This window comes from Myotis daubentonii, chromosome 14, assembly GCF_963259705.1.
Source record: "Myotis daubentonii chromosome 14, mMyoDau2.1, whole genome shotgun sequence".
NCBI lineage: Eukaryota > Metazoa > Chordata > Mammalia > Chiroptera > Vespertilionidae > Myotis > Myotis daubentonii.
In genome coordinates, this window is record NC_081853.1 from 27,284,287 (window position 1) to 27,304,974 (window position 20,688).

General features: G+C 37.2%; 1 protein-coding gene across 4 annotated transcripts in view; it reads right to left on the reverse strand.

The window, feature by feature from the left end:
* Window positions 1-20,688, reverse strand: part of RASA2 (RAS p21 protein activator 2) — a 126,391-nt gene that overhangs the window by 13,258 nt on the left and 92,445 nt on the right. For 3 of the 4 annotated variants that reach the window (XM_059663754.1, XM_059663751.1, XM_059663753.1), the window contains exons 11-19: window positions 19,742-19,890; window positions 18,759-18,873; window positions 18,261-18,335; window positions 17,437-17,560; window positions 14,602-14,708; window positions 11,670-11,753; window positions 11,164-11,241; window positions 3,239-3,312; window positions 2,687-2,796 (exon numbers count right to left, since the gene is read on the reverse strand). In XM_059663754.1, coding sequence (XP_059519737.1) covers window positions 2,687-2,796; window positions 3,239-3,312; window positions 11,164-11,241; window positions 11,670-11,753; window positions 14,602-14,708; window positions 17,437-17,560; window positions 18,261-18,335; window positions 18,759-18,873; window positions 19,742-19,890 — 916 coding nt within the window. The remainder of the gene's footprint in view (window positions 1-2,686; window positions 2,797-3,238; window positions 3,313-11,163; window positions 11,242-11,669; window positions 11,754-14,601; window positions 14,709-17,436; window positions 17,561-18,260; window positions 18,336-18,758; window positions 18,874-19,741; window positions 19,891-20,688) is intronic. The other variant, XM_059663752.1, reaches the window with a different exon arrangement.

Genomic DNA, 20,688 nt, shown 5'->3' on the forward strand with positions numbered 1-20,688 from the left:
TCCTCACTCTTAGTGTATTAGCAGTAAAAAATGGAGGTGGGTGATGGAGGTGGAAGTGAGATGTTAAGTTATGGTTCACTGACAGCACAAGAAATTAAGAGACAGCCTAAACATAAAGAGAATAGAGAAAAGTTGTATTAAGCAAACACAGGAACACAAAAAGCAACAGCAGTCCAAGGCATTTAGCTGGGGAGTAAACAGCTGCACACACCCATAACAGCCCTGAAAACATCACTAAATCAGAGCATTATGTAATAATTAATATTATCAATGACAGACCCAAGTCATCCAGAAAACGTTAACTTACGTTCAATGAACTCTTTTTTAGAAGGCAGGAAAGCATGTAATACATTTTGGAAAAATCCATCAAAATAGTTAAAGCAGCAAGAATGGATGCTTAAAACTGTAGCCTTTGGTAAACTTCACATAATAGAGCTCACTCCTCCAATGTCATTCCAACATGTTAAATTTCTTAAGGCCTGAAAACAATGTAACTTCTAATGTGTCTATTTTATACCTAGAGCAACTAATCATTCTACACAATTTTATGCTTATAAGATCACGGGATAGAACAGAGGTTCTTGAGAACTGTGAATAGACTTTGGGTCTACGAACTCCCTGAAATTACATGCAAAGTTTGTGTCTAGTTTGTATGTACATTTTTTTTGGAGGGAAGGGTCCAAAGCTCTCATCTGATTCCTATTTTCTAAAACCAAAAAAGAATTTACAATACTGGCTTGGATTAGAAAATACTTTAAATAAGAAAAAAAATAGCTAATTTATTCATGGAGAATGACACACCTTACATTTTATTTCAATAAAATTGAAATGTAAACATAATTGGCACATTGTGACAACTATTTTAAGAATGCTGCTATGGCCCTAACCGGTTTGGCTCAGTGGATAGAGTGTTGGCCTGCGGACTGAGAGGTCCCGGGTTCGAGTCCGATCAAGGGCATGTACCTTGGTTGTGGCCACATCCCTAGTGGGGATGTGCAGGAGGCAGCTGATGGATGTTTCTCTCTCATCAATGTCCTAATTCTCTATCCCTCTCCCTTCCTCTCTGTAAAAAATCAATAAAATATATATTTTTTAAAAAAGAATGCTGCTATGTATGTGAGGACATATATATAGTATTCAACATAAACTATAACTTCTAAATCCCTTGAAGTATGCTTAGCATAAAAAATGCTGTCTGGAAGGGCAAGTATATAGCCTATTGATCTTTAGCCATAAAAATTATCTGGATGCCTAAAAATAAAACGCACTTGGTTTCTTTTGTCTTATTAATATATTTGGACATATACAGTCTTCTGACTAGGCCATTCAAAGAAATTATGAAACAAAAAATTTTTCTTATTACTCTATTCTTCAAAAAACACTCTATTTGGCACTCTACATTCTCTTAAAAGTGGCCTATGTTTGGTATTTGTTTTATCATTTCAGAATTTATAGCAGAATCTCTCTTACTTTACCTAACAGATTTGATAGATTGACTGAGACTCCCCATTTCCTCTGTAAAACATACTAAATGATGATGCTCATGGGATGCTGAATGCTTGTGGTTGCTAGGCAACTGTCTATTAAGCCTGTATCCTTCTGTTCCACTGGTTCAGCTTTTTTGCTTACCAAGTCTGTTGGGTTTGTTCCCAAACCTATTTATGCCATTTTCCATGTTGTAATTATAATTTACTGAAATACACTTAGTGTCTGTCCCCTACTAACACATTTACTATTTATTTGAAAATTAGGCAAGTGCTTTGAAAAGCTTCAAAAAAGGAAACCATACGTACACAAATAAGGTTGATTTATATGGGGTTGAGACGGCTGTAAAAGATTAGGGTGACTATCCTGAAAATCTAAAATAACTTATATGCATATATGCATAATTCATGGACACAGACAGTAGTGTGGTGAAGGCCTGAGGGGGTGTGTTGGGAGGGGGGAGGTCAATAGGGAAAAAAGAGGGGACATATGTAATACTTTCTTTTTTTTCTTTATTAAGTTATTACATATGTGTCCTTATCGCACCATTGCCCCCCCACCTTTCCACTCATGTCCTCACCCCCCTGTTGTCAATACTTTCAACAATAAAGATAATTTTTTTAAAAAAAGTATTCTGTACTTGGATTACTTTTCAAGTATTTAAGTTTTAGCTCCAGTTTGGAGAAATCAACCTGAAAACTGATGCATTAGAGGTATATTTGCACAAGAAAGACAACGGGGAAATTCAATCTGTGGAACCATATTCAAAGAAAAGATCTTTGAATCAGTCTAGAATGAATCTGATAACTTTATGGGAATCACTACCTATGGTATGACTGAGAATTTTTGATTGACATTAACCAGCAAACCACTGTATTGTCTCATTTATTAGATAATGATTCTTACCAATTTGGCTTTGAGAGTTAAAGAAACTTCCAAGCCCTAAGAAGTCTTAATGTTGTTTCTTATTGATTATAACAGAAGGAATTTTAAAAAGACAGAGCATGTGAGAGAAAAATGTAACTTACATGGTGTCACTTGTCAAATATTTATTGCATTCAATAAATAGTATGTGTGCATCACTGTGAGAAACTATACGCTATAGTATTAGTGAAAAGGTTCATTAGAGTCACATTAAGCAGCAAAAAGAAACCTTCACTGAGAACCAGGAAAAAACCCCACAATAAAGCATAAACACAACTACCTGGCTGTTTGTGGTAGGTGAGCTCTCTGCTTGTTAAGCAAAACCACCGTTTCTTGAAATTCTTTTTTCCAATCCGAGTTCTTCCCTGAGCTCTTTTATACATCTCACTGCCAAAACATCAGATGTAAACATTTAGTTACAAATATTAAAAGTTAATCCAAAAAACTGTCCTTTCATTTTAAATATTTATAACTGTGCCATCCAGAATTAAAAATGCCAAATGAGTGATTCCCCCCCGCAAACTTTCAATAATACCACTTTAAGACTGAATAGTACTGTTACTTTTCCAAATAGTAATTCTAATTTGCTTAATACCCACAATCTTACTATATTTGCAAAACAATTCTAGGACTGTATAGACAAGGAGTCATGCCCATCTGACAAAGTTTATAGGACAGTGGGTGACTTACCTGATGGATGTTACTTAGGCAGTTGTAGCACAGAAACCACACCCCCACCCCTATTTCCTCACTCCCAAACCCATACCCTTTGTACTTACTTAACACCTATACTAAAATGTGACTTTAATGTCTAATTTCATTGAATTACCCTTCTTTCAGTTGCACAGGCTCACTCGTACCACTGGACTCTTTAGTTTCAGTAGATGAAATTTCATCCAAGAACTAAATGGGCAAACAGGCAAATATTACTTTGTGATATGATACATCATAAATTCAGCTTATTTTAAATGCCATGGATAATACTGTAAAATTCTTCAATATTAAGAAATATACATAATTGTAATTTATAAAGCAAAACATATTTAATTATAGAGTAATTAATAAATGATAGGTATTCTAAAAAGGTTATTCTTAAGTTATTTAAAAACCAGAGTAAGCCCTAGCTAGTTTGGCTCAGTGGATAGAGCACTGGCCTATGGACTGAAGGGTCCCAGGTTCAATTCTGGTCAAGGGCTTGAACCTCAGTTGCAGGCTCCTTCCCAGCCTGGGCTCTGGTCAGGGCATGTGCAGGAGGCAACCAATATATGTGTTTCTCTCACATCGATGTTTCTGTCTTTCCCTCTCTCTTCCACTCTCCCTAAAAATTAATGGAACAATATCCTCAGGTGAGAATTAAAAAAATATAAAATAAAATAAATAAAAACCACAATATATTTCCCTGTAGAAAGAATTCAATCTATAATCTCTTAACTGCAATTCTGGTATCTCTAAAGCTCTGAATACAAAGAGATTTTTTGTTTTACTTCTGATTTTAAACTCATTTGGGGGTATAACTTAACCTGAACTGGAGTAAGGCTATTTATAATCTGTATTTATCTACTTAGTGTAAATATTCATACTTTGTGCTATATAAACATTGATGTGGGGAGAAACCAAGATGGAAGCATAGGTAAACACCTGAAATTGCTGCCTCGCACAACCACTTCAAAAATACAACTAAAAGACAAAACGGACATCATCGAGAACCACAGGAAGGCTGGCTGAGTGGAAATTCTACAACTAGAAAGAAAGAGAAAAGCACACTGAGACTCAGAGGAGGTGTGAAAGTAAACTGCAGAGGTACGGAGGCGTGGTAGAAAGGGCTGGCAACTGAGGACATGGTTGTCTTTTTCAATCAGAAGGGAGACACAAGCTCCCGACAGCCCTGAACTCCAGTTCCGGGCGAGTCTCTGGGGACCCAGACTCATACAGGGAGAAACTGGACTGTCTGGCATCCGGTGGAACTCGAGGGAGACTTTCTCTCAGAGGTGCTTGCAGCTATTACCGATTACCGAGGGACACTGAGACCTGAGGCCTCTTAGGGCAGGGCTGAGGATCAGCCATAGCTGTTTGCTCCGCCCTGTTGATTCCCTGAGACCCCACCCCACCCAAGCTGTGTGCAGAGGCTTTTGCATATGAATGGCCTGGCCCTTTGCAATCTAAAATTACCTAACAAACTGCAGCTGGGTCAAAGAGACCCAGAACATCCAAAAGAAGCCCCAAGGCCCCACAGCAGCTTGCATTGCTTCACAGCTGGGCCTCATGTGGGCACCGCCAAATCCCAAACAAAGAAGAGGAATCTGCAGACCTCTCTGTTGCTCCTGCTGGGTAGCCTCAGGCAGAGGCTAAATTAGCACCTCCTTAGAGATCCAAGAGCCAGTGTACCCAGTGGTCCGAGTGGGACCATCCAGATTACAACTACTCAGATCCATAAGGGACACACTCAGGGGGCAGACTCAGTGAGCACCAAAGCCCCACTGAAGCAAGTCTTGCCCCATAAGGGGGTCTCCAGCACAGAAGTTCTCCCACTGCAGACAAAGCTGATTCTCACAGCCAACAGGCCTGGAGTCAATTCCTCCCAGTGATACCAACTACAATCAAGGCTTTACTACAACAAGATTGCGCACAAAGCTCACAAAGGGGTGCACCAAGAGTGTCCACCTCAGGTAATTGGGGAGGCTGAGCCACTGGGCCCTAGAGGACACTTAGCACAGAAAGCCACTCTATCAACACAGGGAAGCAGCCAAAATGCAGAGACAAAGAAACAGGTCATAAAGGACAGAAATAGAGGAAAGCAAACTACTGGATATAGAGTTCAAAACCACACTTCTAAGGTTTTTCAAGAATTTTCTAGAAACCGCTGATAAATTTAGTAAGACCCTCAAGAAGTCTAGTGAGACCCCTGAGGATATGAAAAAGGACCAACTAGAAATTAAGCATACACTGACTGAAATAAAGAATATTATACAGAGATCCAACAGCACACTAGAGGATCGCAAGAATCAACTCAAAGATTTGAAGTATGAAGAAGCAAAAAATACCCAACTGGAAAAACAAAAAGGAAAAAGAATCCAAAAATATGAAGATAGTGTAAGGAGCCTTTGGGACAACTTCAAGCGAACCAACATCCAAATTAGGGGGGTGCCAGAAGAAGAGAGAGAGCAAGATATTGAAAACCTACTTGAAGAAATAATGACAGAAAACTTCCCCTACCTGGTGAAAGACATAGACTTAAAAGTCTAGGAAGTGAAGAGAACCCCAAACAAAAGGAATCCAAAGAGGACCACACCAAGACACATCATAATTAAAATGCCAAGAGCAAAAGACAAAGAGAGAATCTTAAAAGCAGCAAGAGAAAAACAGTTACCTACAAGGGAGTACCCATACGATTGTCAGCTGATTTCTCAACAGAAACTATGCAGGCCAGAAGGGAGTGGCAAGAAATATTCAAAGTGATGGATAGAAAGAATCTACAACCTAGATTACTTTACCCAGCAAAGCTATCATTCAGAATTGAAGGTCAGAAAAAGAGCTTCACAGATAAGAAAAAGCTAAAGGAGTTCATCACCATCAAACCAGTATTATATGAAATGCTGAAAGGTATTCTTTAAGAAGAGGAAGAAGAAGAAAAAGGTAAAGATAAAAATGATGAACAACAAATACTTACCTATCAACAAGTGAATCTAAAAATCAAGTGAATAAAAAATCTGATGAACAGAATAAACTGGTGATTATAATGGAATCAGGGGCATAGAAAGGGAGTAGACTGACAATTCTCGGGGGAAAAGGGGTGTGCGAAGAGACTGGACAAAAATCGTACTCCTATGGATGAGGACAATGGAGGTGGGGGGTAAGGGCAGAGAGTGGGGTGGGAACCGGGTGGAGGGGAGCTATGGGGGGAAAAAAGGAACAGCTGTAATAATCTGAACAATAAAGATAAAAAAAAAAGACAGTAATTAACTTGTCAAATTAATCCTTGAGCAACCCTCTAACTACCCATCAAGTGGCCTAAATACAATTTTGTGTTTATATATATCTTATGCATATATATGTATTTGTGTAATAACCCTATGTATGTATGTATGTATGTATGTATGTATAAATATACCATTTAAAGACATGTAAAAAAACACACCAAACATTGATGTGTTTGATATCAATGGTGCAACCCCAGACCTCACTGGGGGTGGGGGTACTATATAAAATACAGCATATCCCATACACAAAAATAAACTCAAAATGGATAAAGGACTTAAACCTAAGACAGGAAACCATAAAAAATATTAGAGGAATCCATAGGCAGCAAAATCTCAGACATATGCTGAAGCAATATCTTCACTGATACAGCGCCTAGGGCAATGGAAACTAAAGAGAAAATAAACAAATGGGACTACATCAAAATAAAAAGCTTCTGTACAGCAAAAGAAACCATCAACAAAACAACAAGAAAGCCCACTGCATGGGAGAACATATTTGCCAATGTTATCACTGATAAGGGTTTAATCTCCAACATTTACAGGGAACTCATACAACTTAACAAAAGGAAGACAGATAACCCAATAAAAAAACAGGCAATGGACCTACCATTAAGTAGATACTTTTCGAAAGAGGACATAAGGAAGGCCAAAAGACATATGAAAACATGCTCAAAGTCACTAATCATGCGAGAGATGCAAATCAAAATGACAATGTGGTACCATTTCACATTTGTCAGAATGGCTATCATCAACAAATCAACAAATGACAAGTGCTGGCGAGGATGCGGAGAAAAAGGAACCCTTCTGCACTGCTGGTGGGAATGCAGACTGGTGCAGCCACTGTGGAGAACAGTATGGAGTTTCCTCAAAAAACTAAGAATGGAACTCCCATTTGACCCAGTGATCCCACTTCTAGGAATATATCCCAAGAGACGAGAAACACCAACCAGAAAGGATATATGCACCCCTATGTTCATAGCAGCACAATTTACAACAGCTAAGATTTGGAAACAGCCTAAGTGCCCATCAGCAGATGAGTGGATTAAAAAACGGTGGTACATCTACACAGTGGAATACTACACTGCGGTAAAAAAGAAGGAATTCTTACCATTTGCAACAGCATGGATAGAACTGGAGAGCATTATGCTAAGTGAAATAAGCCAGTCAGAGAAAGATAAATATCACATGATCTGACTCATTTATGGAATATAATGAACAACGTAATATAATGAACAACATATGATGAACAGAAACAGACCCTGAGACAGAGAAGCATCCATCAGACCGTCAAACCTCAGAGGGAAGGTAGGCGAGGGTGGGGGTAAGGGGGAGAGATCAACCAAAGGACTTGTATGCAAGCATATAGGCCTAACCAATGGACACAGACACCAGGGGAGTGAGGGGATGAGTGTGGGGGGGGGGGGCAATGGGGAGACAAGTACACATATATAATATCTTACTCAATAAAGAAAAAAAGAAAAAAGAAAATAAAATATAGCATATAACTTTTAAAACTATGAAAACTGAATTCTGAAATACTTCTGGTCCCAATGATTTTAGATATAGGATTGTAAACCTATATTATCTCCAAACTATGGCTCTTCGGGCCAGATTTAACCTGCAGCCTGTATTTGTAAGTTCCGTGAGTTAAGAATGTTTTTTATATTTTTAGAGAGTTGTAAAAACAAAAACAAAAATGAAGAATATGTGGCAGAGCCCTTTCGTGTCCAGCAAAGCCTAAAATACTCCTCTCCAGCTCTTTTCAGAGAAGAGTTTGTTGACTTCTATATATAATTGACTTTAGCCCTGACAGTACTTCACAGGAGTGACTGAAGTACAGCTGAGTTCTCTGGAATAAACTGAATCTAATCACAATTTATAAACTTCCTGTGAAAAATGTGGGAATGCGGTGGCTCAGGAAAATTTAAAGTACCCATCTCTAGCAATGGCAAGCCACTCAGTGAAGAGCTTGTAGCTTTGTAAATATGCCACCTCGCCTTGTTAAGAGCTTCTTGGCATGTGGCTTTCATGGGAAGGCAAATCAGTAGTTCAAGAAATAATTCTTGTTCTTAGAGAGGAATCCTATTGTGTTCCATAAATGAACTATACGTTTAGTCCTTGCCTTTTCACTTCTTTTTTTTCTAAAAAGATTTTTTTATTGATTTTTAGAGAGAGTGAAAGGGAGAGAAGGATGGAGGGAGGGGGGAGAGGGAGAGAGAGAGCGAGAGTGAGAAAGTGAGAGAGCGCGCGCGCGCGCACAAAACAGCGATTGGTTGCCTCCCACATGGTGTCCGCCTGGGCTGGGGACTGAACCTGCAACCCAGGTACATGTCCTTGGCTGGGAATTGTACCTGAGACCCTTAGGGGCCAATGCTCTAACCACTGAACTACACCAACCAGTGCAGTCCTTACTTTTTCCTTTGTACTTTTCTATGTTGTCCCATTTAGAACTTAAAAAACAAACAAACAAAAACAAAGTACATTCTAATAAGGATGATATTGAGGTACCAGTGCCTAATGTAAATAGAATTTGTGGGAACAGCCATTTTCTCCTAAAACTGGCTGTGAATTACCTGCCAGAACCCAGATTCTTCAATGGGATGTTTTCTTCTAGTTTGCTGGAAGGAAATCTTGGCAAGTGAAAGAATGAGGGCAGAGTTTCTCCTGCATTACACGTGTGTGGTGATATAGAAGAAGTATCTAAGGGAACTAAAGAAGTGACCTATCACATCTTTAGTTCTCACTGTGGACCACCCGCTAATGGAATGTAACAGGCTTATCTCAAGGTTTCATTTCTTAATTTTGCCTGAAGGCACTGATTTATTTGACAAATATTTAGGATAATTATTACATTTATTTGTTATATACAAAGAAACTATGGGGTAAATACAGTTAGACAAAGTGAAAGGAAACAATAATTAAGATGGACTATAGGTTCCAGTGTGCTCAGGGCTATCCTTGTCTGTAACTGTGGTCCCAACATAGTCAAATAGGATTCCTTTTTTACTCTTGAAAGTATCCAGGTTTGGACATGAAATTATATGGTCATTTGTTTATAGACCTATCCAGGTTCACTTCCCTAAACACTGTGGGACTAGCATAGGATTCAGAGTTATAACCTATTTTCTGCTGAAGCAGTGGCCAACGTCACTAGTGAGAATAATACAAGTGAGAAGTTTGGGTTTATAAGCTTTTGCACGTTATAGCACTGCACATATTCAGACTTAGCTAGTGAATAATAAAGAAAACTCTTATATCAGGGCAAAATAGCCTATGCTAGCTTAGGAGCCTGGAACCAAATCTGGCAGGAAACAGGCTATGGTGATAGCCCATGAGAATGTGAGTGGGTGACTGAGGGCAGATGAAGAACAGACTAGACACCTGGCACCCTTACATACTTTCTCCACTGACCTTATAAACTCAACACATTCTGATTATACCAGGGAAAATAAAATCAGATGCTGCTATGGCCTAAGTCATAAAAAAATAGAAAAACAACTATAAAACAAAACAACAACAGTAGATCATAAACAAAAGTCTGCCTACACTGCCCACAAATGTTTAAACAATGTCCCATAAATAAAAGGGCAGCTTTTTCTCTGCCTACTCTTTTGAAAGACTTTCTCCTCAAAAGCCTTCAATGGTTGCTTAAAATAATTTTGAGTTATTTTACTATATTTTGCACTATAAAGTGCAAAAGCTTATAAACCCAAACTTCTCACTTGTATTATTCTCACTAGTGACGTTGGCCACTGCTTCAGGAGAAAATAGGTTATAACTCTGATATCCTATTGAGCTCGCACTATTCTAGATGAAAAGATTACAACAGGCTTTAATTTTTTTAAATTATCATTTTCATTTACTGAGTCCCTGTATAAATTTTAAAAGTACAAAAAAAGTACAAACAGACTTCTACAAAATATACTCTTGGCAATCAGCTGTGAATCATGTTGCAGAAATTGAATGAAATCTTTAAAATTTGGCTTTGCTAATTTGAATTAACTAAGTTAAAACTGTGATAAATAAGATATAGTACTTTCTTCAAGGCAAGTTTAGATATATACTTCAAAACAATTTTTCTTAACAAATTTTTAGGGTATTATAGTAATGCTACATTTTGTTTAGAATGATTCAAAACTAAAGACTTGAGAAATTTTAGATCCTTTCAAAACATTTTCAGTTCTAAGTATAACAATTTTTGTATATTGCTATCATAAGCCTATACTGTTTATAAAATATCCAGTAATTCATGTATTTTTTACTACTGTATATCAGGCACATACTAAGCCTTTACCCCTAAGACCAGAGGTTCTCAATCAGAGGCAATTTTTGTCTTTCAGGGTCATTCGGCTGTTTAAAGACATTTTTGGTTGTCAAATTAGAGGCATGTTACTGGTGTCTAATTGTGGAGGTCAGGGATGCTGCTAAACATCCTAAAATGTACAAGATAGCCCTTCACAATCTAGAATTACCTGTAGTAAATTGCCAATAGTGCTACTGTTGAAAAGCCCTAACTCCGGACACTTATAATTTGTGTTATTAAGACACTGGTAATAGTAGCTATTGCCAACACTCATTTAGTGTTTCCAAAGCTAAAAAACCCATAGTTTTGAGTGGAAGGAGAAAGGCGGGGGGGAGACAGCCTTGTTATAGTTAATGGATAATTTTACATTATTTTTTTAAACTAAAGATGAACTCTTAGGAATATTATGAAATGTTATTTCCCCAATGCTCTATGATAAGAAATGTTAATAATTTCAGAGTAAAACAATCATACCTTTTTAACTGCTAGAATGTATCCTTCCTCTTGAAACATTTTAAAAAATTCACACATGAATGATTCCTTGAAACTTGACTAAAGAAAAAAAAACACCACAGGATTTATATAATATATATTAAGTAGAGAACTGAAAACAGTGGACTATATTTTTAATAAAGCTGAGGATTAAGCCCTAAAAGGAGTCAATCATATATCTTAAGAGAGTTCTAGGGCTTGGAGCTAAAGATTGCCTCAATAGCGTTAGATGATTATGGTGCCCACGAATAAACAGGAGGCGCGAGCATCTATTTACCAGACCTGCTCCCCTTCCTAGATAGAATCTGTCTGTAACAGGTGACTAAGACACAGAATCTATCTAAAAGACAGCTACTGCATCTGTGCAATCTATGCATTTTGGTTTTGCTCTGCTTTTAATTTAGAAGGAAATGAGTTGAGAGAGAAGGGGGCACAGGGTAGAACTACATTTAGAAGTGTGAATACAAAGCAAGGATGCAAAGACTTACCTTGCTTTTGGACAAACTCCCCCAGCTTCCCAAAGTCTGAATGGTTTTTGAGATGAGAGTTAATGTTCTAATTGTCGGTGCATCCTAGAGAATGTAAAAAGACACAAAACTCCTGTTAAGTTTTAAAAAACCAAAATTTGTATAAAAAAGTAGAACAGAGTGAATGGGCTACATTGCTCTACAAACAATGACTAAAAATGTTCATTCAAAGCAATGTAGTTAAAATCTAGCTAAGGATGGGCATAATTCATTGGACTAAGGAATAAAGAGACTAAAGAAGCCACATGTAATTGACAATTCCTCCAAAAGTAATTATATTTATGATGTGTCACTTTTGAAAGCTATAATTCAATCAATATCATATATATGTTGTCTTGTATAGTATGGCAGCTTGAATTACCTAATAAATTGTACACTTTTGAAATGTCAATGGCATCTACTTTTTTCTACCTTATAACTTAAAATGGTAGTTCCCAATCCACTTCTAAACATATTCAATAATTTATATGATTTATGCAATCAAGACTTTCCACCTGGAAGCAAAGACCTAAATTCAAATTAGGCAATGAGAAGTCACCTACTTCGTATCGGATCTAAGCAGAGGGTAACTACTGGGTCCATTATCCAAGGTGGAAAGAGTGACCTACTGTGTCAATGTTAATGCAACCCATGTTTTAAAATTAGTGTTTTTTAGAAATTATTCATTCATGTGTGTATATACACACATGTGTACATGCCTGAGTGCCCATGTTTTAGCAGCAGGCCTAGCTCACTTTTGATGTATTTCTTAGTAAAACTACACTCACCTATTTAGTCTTTAATCTTCTGCAATCTGATTTTCTTCTTCTCTTTTACTATACTAAAACTGGCTTCTCAAAATTCACAGAACTTCTAAATGTAAAATCCCATGAACTTTCATTGGTTTTCCTCCCCAACCACTCTACAAATTTCATCACTGGGCCTTGACAATGTCATCACCCCAGGTTCCTGGGATCCTCACTGGCTCTCAATTTGTATAGTAGGAACTGTCTATACTTCTTACCTGGTGCTAATCAGGTGTTAGGTTTAGATTTATACATGTAGCTTTCGATTACATACCTTATATATTTTCCCTATTTCCCCAATTAGAATGAGAGCTTCTTAAAAAAAAAAAGGGATAAGGTTATACTTAAAAGTAAACAATATATGCCAGTATGAAGCAGACCTTCTGGCATATGAAAAGTGATCTAAAATAACAAGAGTTTATGCTTAGAAGGACTTTATTGCAACATCTGTTACAGGAACATGCAAACTAAAGTCTGAATATATGGCAGGGTCACAAGCTCAGAGGTAGGAGTTCCATTTATGTCCAGAGCACTGCTGCGAAGCTTTTGCTTCCCGAGTTCAGTGACAGAGTCATAGACAGAACAGCATGTGGACCAAAGGACACTGGCCCTCTCACTGCTGCAGTTACTCACAGACCGTTTGTTCTTTGACAAGAAAGGATATGTTGCTGCCAAAGCAGCATGGCCCATTCAGTTCTCAAAGTTAAATGAGTGAGTGGCCAATGTCAAGAGGAGGAGTGGCCCTCAGAGCCCAGTTTAACCCCCCAAACCATGGGTCCTCTATACACTGTATCAGTCGGTGAGTTTCTTTCTTTCTTTTTTTTAAAATATATTTTTATTGATTTTTTACAGAGCGGGAGGGGAAGGGATAGAGAGTTAGAAACATCGATGAGAGAGAAACATCGGTCAGCTGCCTCCTGCACACCCTCCACTGGGGATGTGCCCAAAACCAAGGTACATGCCCTTGACCGGAATCGAACCTGGGACCTTTCAGTCCGCAGACCGACGCTCTAGCCACTGAGCCAAACCGGTTAGGGCTCGGTGAGTTTCTTAAGGGCAGGGAGGTCTTTCTCATCATGGCCTCCCCAGTGCTGAGCGGTGTTTGACACAGTATAGGTGCTCCAACACCTGACTGCCTAAGAGGGGTAAGTAAGCTCACACACTGGGAAGACTGACTGAGTCAGAATTTGTTTAATTCCATTCAAACTGAGTGAGATCAAATAATATTTTATTAGTTGTTTGACCTTGGAGATATTACTGAATTGTGATTTGCTTCTCTGCAAATGGAGATAACAGAATTTACCTCACAGGGTTATTGGGAGGACTAAGTTAAAACATATAAAGTACCTAGAACAAAGCCTAGTACAAAGTAAGAACTAAATAAATTTTGGTTATTATTATTTGTTATACAAATCAGCAGCAAAAGCAATTAGATAAGATTATAAAATATTTGGGACATAAAAGGTTAAAGAATCAGCAGAAATACACTGTATGAGAATGAAACACTAACAGGAAAACTAAGGAGTTTTAAAGTGTTAAGAAATGTAAATCTATGTGGCATAGACTCCTGTTTAAGTAATTAAGTAGGACTTCACAACAAAAAGATTATATGCTTTAAAAGGGTTTTAAGTTTCATAGTTATAATAGCATCTCAGGTGAATAAAAAGCAAAAATATGGAGATACGAAACAAATTATGTTCCAATAAAAGTTTCTAAACCTTTTAGAAATGAGCCTCTTTTAACTTCTGTAAGATTTAAAAACATCTGCAAGGTTAAACTAAACATATAACTTATTTAAAAAATTACCCTTATATTATGGAAATTTACAAATATACACAATAGCGTATGGAAAATGTAATGAATCTTCTTTGTATCCATCACCAAGCTTCAACAATTATCAGTATTTTATTATTCTGTGTAATATGTTTTAACAGCAATAACAAAAAATAGAATTTTCAGCCTTCTCTAAAAGATTAAAATGGCCAAGAAAAAGGTCCAGTGAATTTAATTATAAGAAAACATAGCTAAGTGAAAGTGGCCTATTTTACCTTTTCTTCATTTTAATAAAAATAAAAATGGAATAAAGCTTTGAGAAGAACAACACTTACTGGATGGTGAGGTCGCAAATGAAAAGTATGAGGTGATACTACGGCTACAGCAAAGAAACGAAGAAATACAAAGCTGCTCACTGCAGAATACTGAACATGAGGGTCATCTGCAGGAAAAAAATGGTGAAATGTCATGCACAAAAACACTGAATTAAAAAACAAAGATGACAAAGTAAAAAATATTGAGAAAACATGTAAACTAAATAGGAGATCAATATAATTTGCCTAGTCAGGACTGAATTGATGAGATGATAGTGATGATTATGACTAAATTAAAAGAAAAAAATCCTATGACTAAAAAAAAAAATCTAAAATCACTAATAAAATGAAAGGCAAAGCTGCTAGATTTTCAGAAATATTTTAATTTGGAAACATACTTCTTTCCTCAATCTGCAAGAAGAGACTCCTGAAATTACAACAAAAATAAAAGTAGTATCTAGCACTACCAAGTGACAATACTGAATCCCTGAAGACTTGGTTAGGAGATTTTCAGTTTTAGGATATTTTAATTTTCCCCTCAGAAATCTTGATTATATCAAAGACTATGCCATTAAAACAATTAGGCTAAAACCTTTACTTTTAAAAAACTATTCATATTCCATCAAAACCACAAATGAAATGGAGACAACTTGGGCTTTGATCATTAACCTACAGCTTTCATTTCAGACTGGAGCCTATACTTAACCCAACAATCAGACGGGAAAGAAGCAGGTGGGGAGAGCACAAATGTCTGGATTTGGTTTGAGTTCTAATTCCTGTAAGTCACTCAAAAGGCAGTCACGGACAAGTCATTTATTTGTAATTCTTCAATACTACCTGCTACCCACTCATTGCCTCCCCATCTTCTTCCCAGAGTGATAAGGACAAATGAGAAACTATAAAAATTCTTGGTAATAAAAATATCACTACAGTAATCAACTGAGGATATGAAGACGTTAATATTTAAGTCAACAACAAGTCAGTCAAGGAGATACTTTTGCACTTATGAAATATAAAAGATGTGTTTTAGATTATTTACATAAACAAGAATTAAACAGATAAAGCATATTTTAGGCCAAGATAACTAACTGGGTAGAGTTCTGTGCCTAGTGCACACTTTGGAATAGACCAGACCCAGGTTGGAGAACCTGCTTGCCTACTGGCCATGTCATGAATCTTGTGTAAGTTACTTAAACTTCTCTAAACCTGTTTCATTATCTACCTACAGGGAGCAATACCTGCCTCATGTGGTACTGTATAGATGAGAGTAGGAGATAATATAGGATAGCATGTGTCTGTTCAGTCACTAAGCATTCAATGTAGTTACCATGATCTAACTCACCAAAATATAATTTCAGTCAGCATTTCATCTTTCCATATGTTAGTGTCTCTGCTCCCCTTATTTTTGTTTCAAAGAGCAGATTTAGTATACTTATGTGAGGTTAAGTGTTTATGTCTTCACTATAATTAGTAAAGTCATCTAGATCTTAATTTACCTACATGCTAGTTGGACAATTCAGCCCCACCACCTTAGCACTGGGTAAATTTAGTGGAGGGTCAGATAACTGCACACATATGTACACATTCATACTTAAAAGAACGTGATATGCCTTAGCCGGTGTGGCTCAGTTGGTTGGCGTGTCTTCCCGTACACCAAAAGATTTCAGGTTCAATCTCCAGTCAGGGCACACACAGGAGGCAACTGATGAATGTTTCACTCTCAAATTGATGTCTTTGTCTGTCTCCCTCTCCATCTCTCTCTCCCTTCCTCTCTTTCTAAAATCAATAAAAATAACAAAATCTCTTCAGATGGTTATAGAAATAAACTTAAGGTTTCACACAGCTGGGTAAGATTGATAATTTAAGTAGCTGCCTTATCTTCCCCCTCCTCCCTTTGCCCTACTATAGGAAGATCTGGAAAGACAGCTATAGCAAGTTTACTTACTTATCAGAGATGCATATAATTAGAATACTTCCAAGTATTGACAATCAGAGATAGCAACTCTTAATTTTATAAAATGTTTCTACTAAGCAAAGCCTTGACAATGCTACTGTGCAAAATTAAAACACGCCAGTTACTGACATATGTACCTCAAAATTCTATGTATATTACAACAGAGATGGTTTTTTTTGTTGTTGTTTTTTTAAACTTTATTGATTTTTTACAGAGAAGAAGGGAGAGGGAAAGGAGAGGGATAGAGGGTTAGAAACATTGATGAGAGAGAAACATCGATCAGCTGCCTCCTGCACACTCCCAAATGGGTATGTGCCCGCAACCAAGGTACATGCCCTTGACTGGAATCGAACCTGGGACCCTTGAGTCCGCAGGCCGACGCTTTATCCATTGAGCCAAACCGGTCAGGGCACAGAGATGTTTTTAACGTCTAAAACCATTTCTATAAAAATTTATCACCCCCAAAACCTATAATTCTCAAGCTGTCAGATCTAGTCATTTTTATGGAACTAAAAATTCTCACTATCTGAATGTATACAAGTAGAAAAGGGAGTTAGTACAAATAACAAAGGTGTTTTTGTTTATTATATTTAACAATCTCATAAGCACCTGGTATAAAGGTTTATTTATATAATGTTATAGTTCTAAATTTTGCCTTTCTTAAAAAGAATGTTGATTTTGATTTGTATAAAGTTGTCATTATATTAAAATAAAACATAATATATGTTTTGAGATTGTAAGAAAATTAAATCATATGTTTCATTAAAAAGCAGGAACTATTTTTGGAAAACTAAATAAGACTGTACCTATAAACCATTTCACATAAACCAAATACACAGTAAATCTACAAAAAATCAAATACTGGAAAAGAAAGGGCATGATGTAGTAACACAGGCACTTACTAGGAAATCTTTGCGCAGCCATTTGCCGTAGAGAGTAGAAGACATCACACATCACAGTGGGGCAGCTCATACTTGACTTTATAATTGTACTGAATAACTTGTCTACATAGTAGCGCAGATTTTCCTATAGGATTTAAAAAGGTAAACATGAAGATTTTGACTTTTACACATCTTCAACAGCCTTCATGGAAAAAATGCAATGAAAACAAGCTCAATTAGGCAGTCACTATCTAGTATTCTAGAGCTCTGCTTCCCTTCTCTAAACTCATTCAGTGAAAGGACAATTTACATCTTGACCTCATTTACTGATAATATATCAGATGTGGACATAGGTAGACATAAGTAAATGTATGGACTAAACCACACAAGAAGCAACAGAGAGTATAATGATCCCGGGGAAATTAGGAAAACAACTCAGATATCCAGGCACACAGACATTGTGGCACTGTTATCGACTGCAATGAAAACTTGTGACTCTTCCCACAGGCAACAAGTGTTGGCTGACCAAGTCATTGTGTTACTTAGTTTGATCAGTTTGAACCTAAAGGACTGACCAGGATGAGGCTGAAACTAGATGTAGCCTTATTCCACTACTATTACTAGAGCCAAAAAGAGACAATCAAGAACAAATATAAAGTGAAACTTAATGAGGAGATAACAACATTCTAAAAATTAGACACAGGAAATGCTGCTAATGGCATAGGCATTATGTAAAGAATAAAAAGCACTATTTCCCTCCATATAACGTTACTACAACATAAACGGGAGATAGGTATACTTTTAAGGCCAATTTTAACGGACTTATAAAAATAACAAGGACTTACCTTATTATTTTCTACATTATCTCCCTCTTTCAATCTAATAGGATCAATTTCACAAGATTTTGATGATTCACATATCTGAAGAATAGAATAATGTTTCATTTAATGCTTTTTAAAATATTTGGCAAAATGAAAATACTTTTCTGATAATACAAATTAATTGTAAAAATTGAAATAAACAAAATTTAAAACTCCCATCCAGAGATAATATACACAATATTCCTGAAGAACTATATAGAAAAAATTTTCATAAATTTGAAACTCTAGCTAAACAGAAATCCAATAACAAAAAACTATGTAGATTATACTACGATGTGTCCTTTGAGTAAAATTCCACTAATGAAACAGTAAATAACTTATTTTAATTCTAAAGTGCTCAGCCTTATTCTTTCAGTAATACATGAATGGATATATCATTCCCATCAATAGATCACTAAATTAAACAGGTGCTATAAGGCCACACAAACTATTGTTATCCGAGTATGTATATTCATTCCGTACCTCATCTAGAATAGGTTTTAATGTTACTTTCAGGTAGTGCCCTCCCACTATTTTCATCATCTCATCTAGACATCGGGTAGCCAAGGAATTTCCTCTAAAAATTGTGTTTGCATCTCTGAAATACAAGTAGAAATAAGGTGAAAACAAGTGTACTAAACAGTGGCTGTCAAATCAATAATATGAGATATCTGAGTTGGTCATATATACAATCTTAGTAATTTTTACCATCCATTTAAAAGCTTGCTGCCATTAGGATTTTCAAACTTATAAAAACTATTTAATGAAAATATAAGAAAACAATTTTTTTAAAAAAGCATCAGATGGAGAAACTCGGTTGGTTGAATGTTCTGTGCACTGAAAGGGTGCCGGTTTGATCCCCAGTCGGGGTGGGGTACAGAGGGTAACAGATCAATGTTTTCTCTCACATTGATAATTCATTCTCTCTCTCTCTCTCTCTCTCTCTCTCTCTCTCCTCTCTCTCCCCCCCTCTCTCTCTCCCGCCCACCTCTTTTTCTAAGGATATCCTCAGATAAGAATTAAAAAAAAAAAAAGCAAACCATATTTGTGTTTACAACAACAGTGTAAGACTGTGACAGGCACAGGAGGCCACCAGATTGTTGTTTTTATAATGCCACACCTGTGCACATAAGGGTGATACAAATGGACAAGGAAAAAGAAACTTCTGACCTGGTATTTTATTTGCAGCATGTGAATCATTATAAGAAGCAAAGACTAGAAACAGGATATTTTGACACTGAGTTAAAAAAAACACCAAAAAACACCTATCATTAATTGTTCATTTTACGGTTGGTGGATACTATTTGTTAATATAAAGAATACCCTTTTATTAATGCTAAGCAGTTCTTTTTAGACTATGATACAGTAAAGCTGGTCAATACAAAAGGAGAAAGATTATAGAAACAGTTTGACAAACTAAAGTTTAAATTCAATAGCAAATAATTAACATTTAATATAACTCTTACTGTGTATCCTTCAAGTCTAATTCAGCCACTGCAGTGGCAAAAGGAACAAGTTTATCATGGTGCAGCAATAGTCGTACAAGGGGCAAAACAGCATCATTTTTATCTCGACATATTTCACCCAAAATGTAAGCAGCTGAGGCAGATATTGGCTGGAATATAGAAAGGTAGAAAACAGCACAAAATCAAGGAAATGTAACTAAATATTCAATCACTAGCCTGTAAAAGTAATTCAAATATGTTCATCTATCCTATCTAATAAAAGAGAAACATGGTAATTGGCGTACGACCGCTACCCTTCCCATTGGCTAATCAGCGAGATATGCAAATTAACTGCCAGCCAAGATGGCAGCCGGCAGCCAGGCAGCTTGAAACTATCATGAGGCTTGCTTGCCTCAGTGACGGAGGAAACCAATGTTCCCCGCCTGCTTTGCTGGCCTCTGAGCCTGCAGTTTAAGAAACAGTGTAACAAATATGGAAGCTAAACAAAACCCCAGAAACCTGCTTTCAGCGAGCCGGGATCTCAGAGCTGGAGTTATACATTGCTTCGATTATAGAACCTAAACAAACCAGATACCTGCTCTCAGCAACAGAGGCCTCAGAGCTGGAGCCAGAGCTAAAGCTGGCCCAGAATAAAAAAGAAAAAAAAAAAAAAAGGAGCAGTTTGGAGCTTCAGTCCCAGCCTGAAAACAGCCCTCAGCCCCTCACCCAGGCTGGCCAGGCACCCCAGTGGGGACCCCCACCCTGAAGGGTGTGTGACCAGCTGCAAACAGCCATCATCCCCTCACCCAGGCTGGCCAGGCACCCCAGTGGGAACCCCCACCCTGATTCACGACACCCTTCAGGGCAAACCAGCCAGCCCCACCCGTGCACCAGGCCTCTACCCTATAGAGTAAAAGGGTAATATGCCTCCCAGCACTGGGATCAGCAGAGTCGAGAGGCCTCCCGGC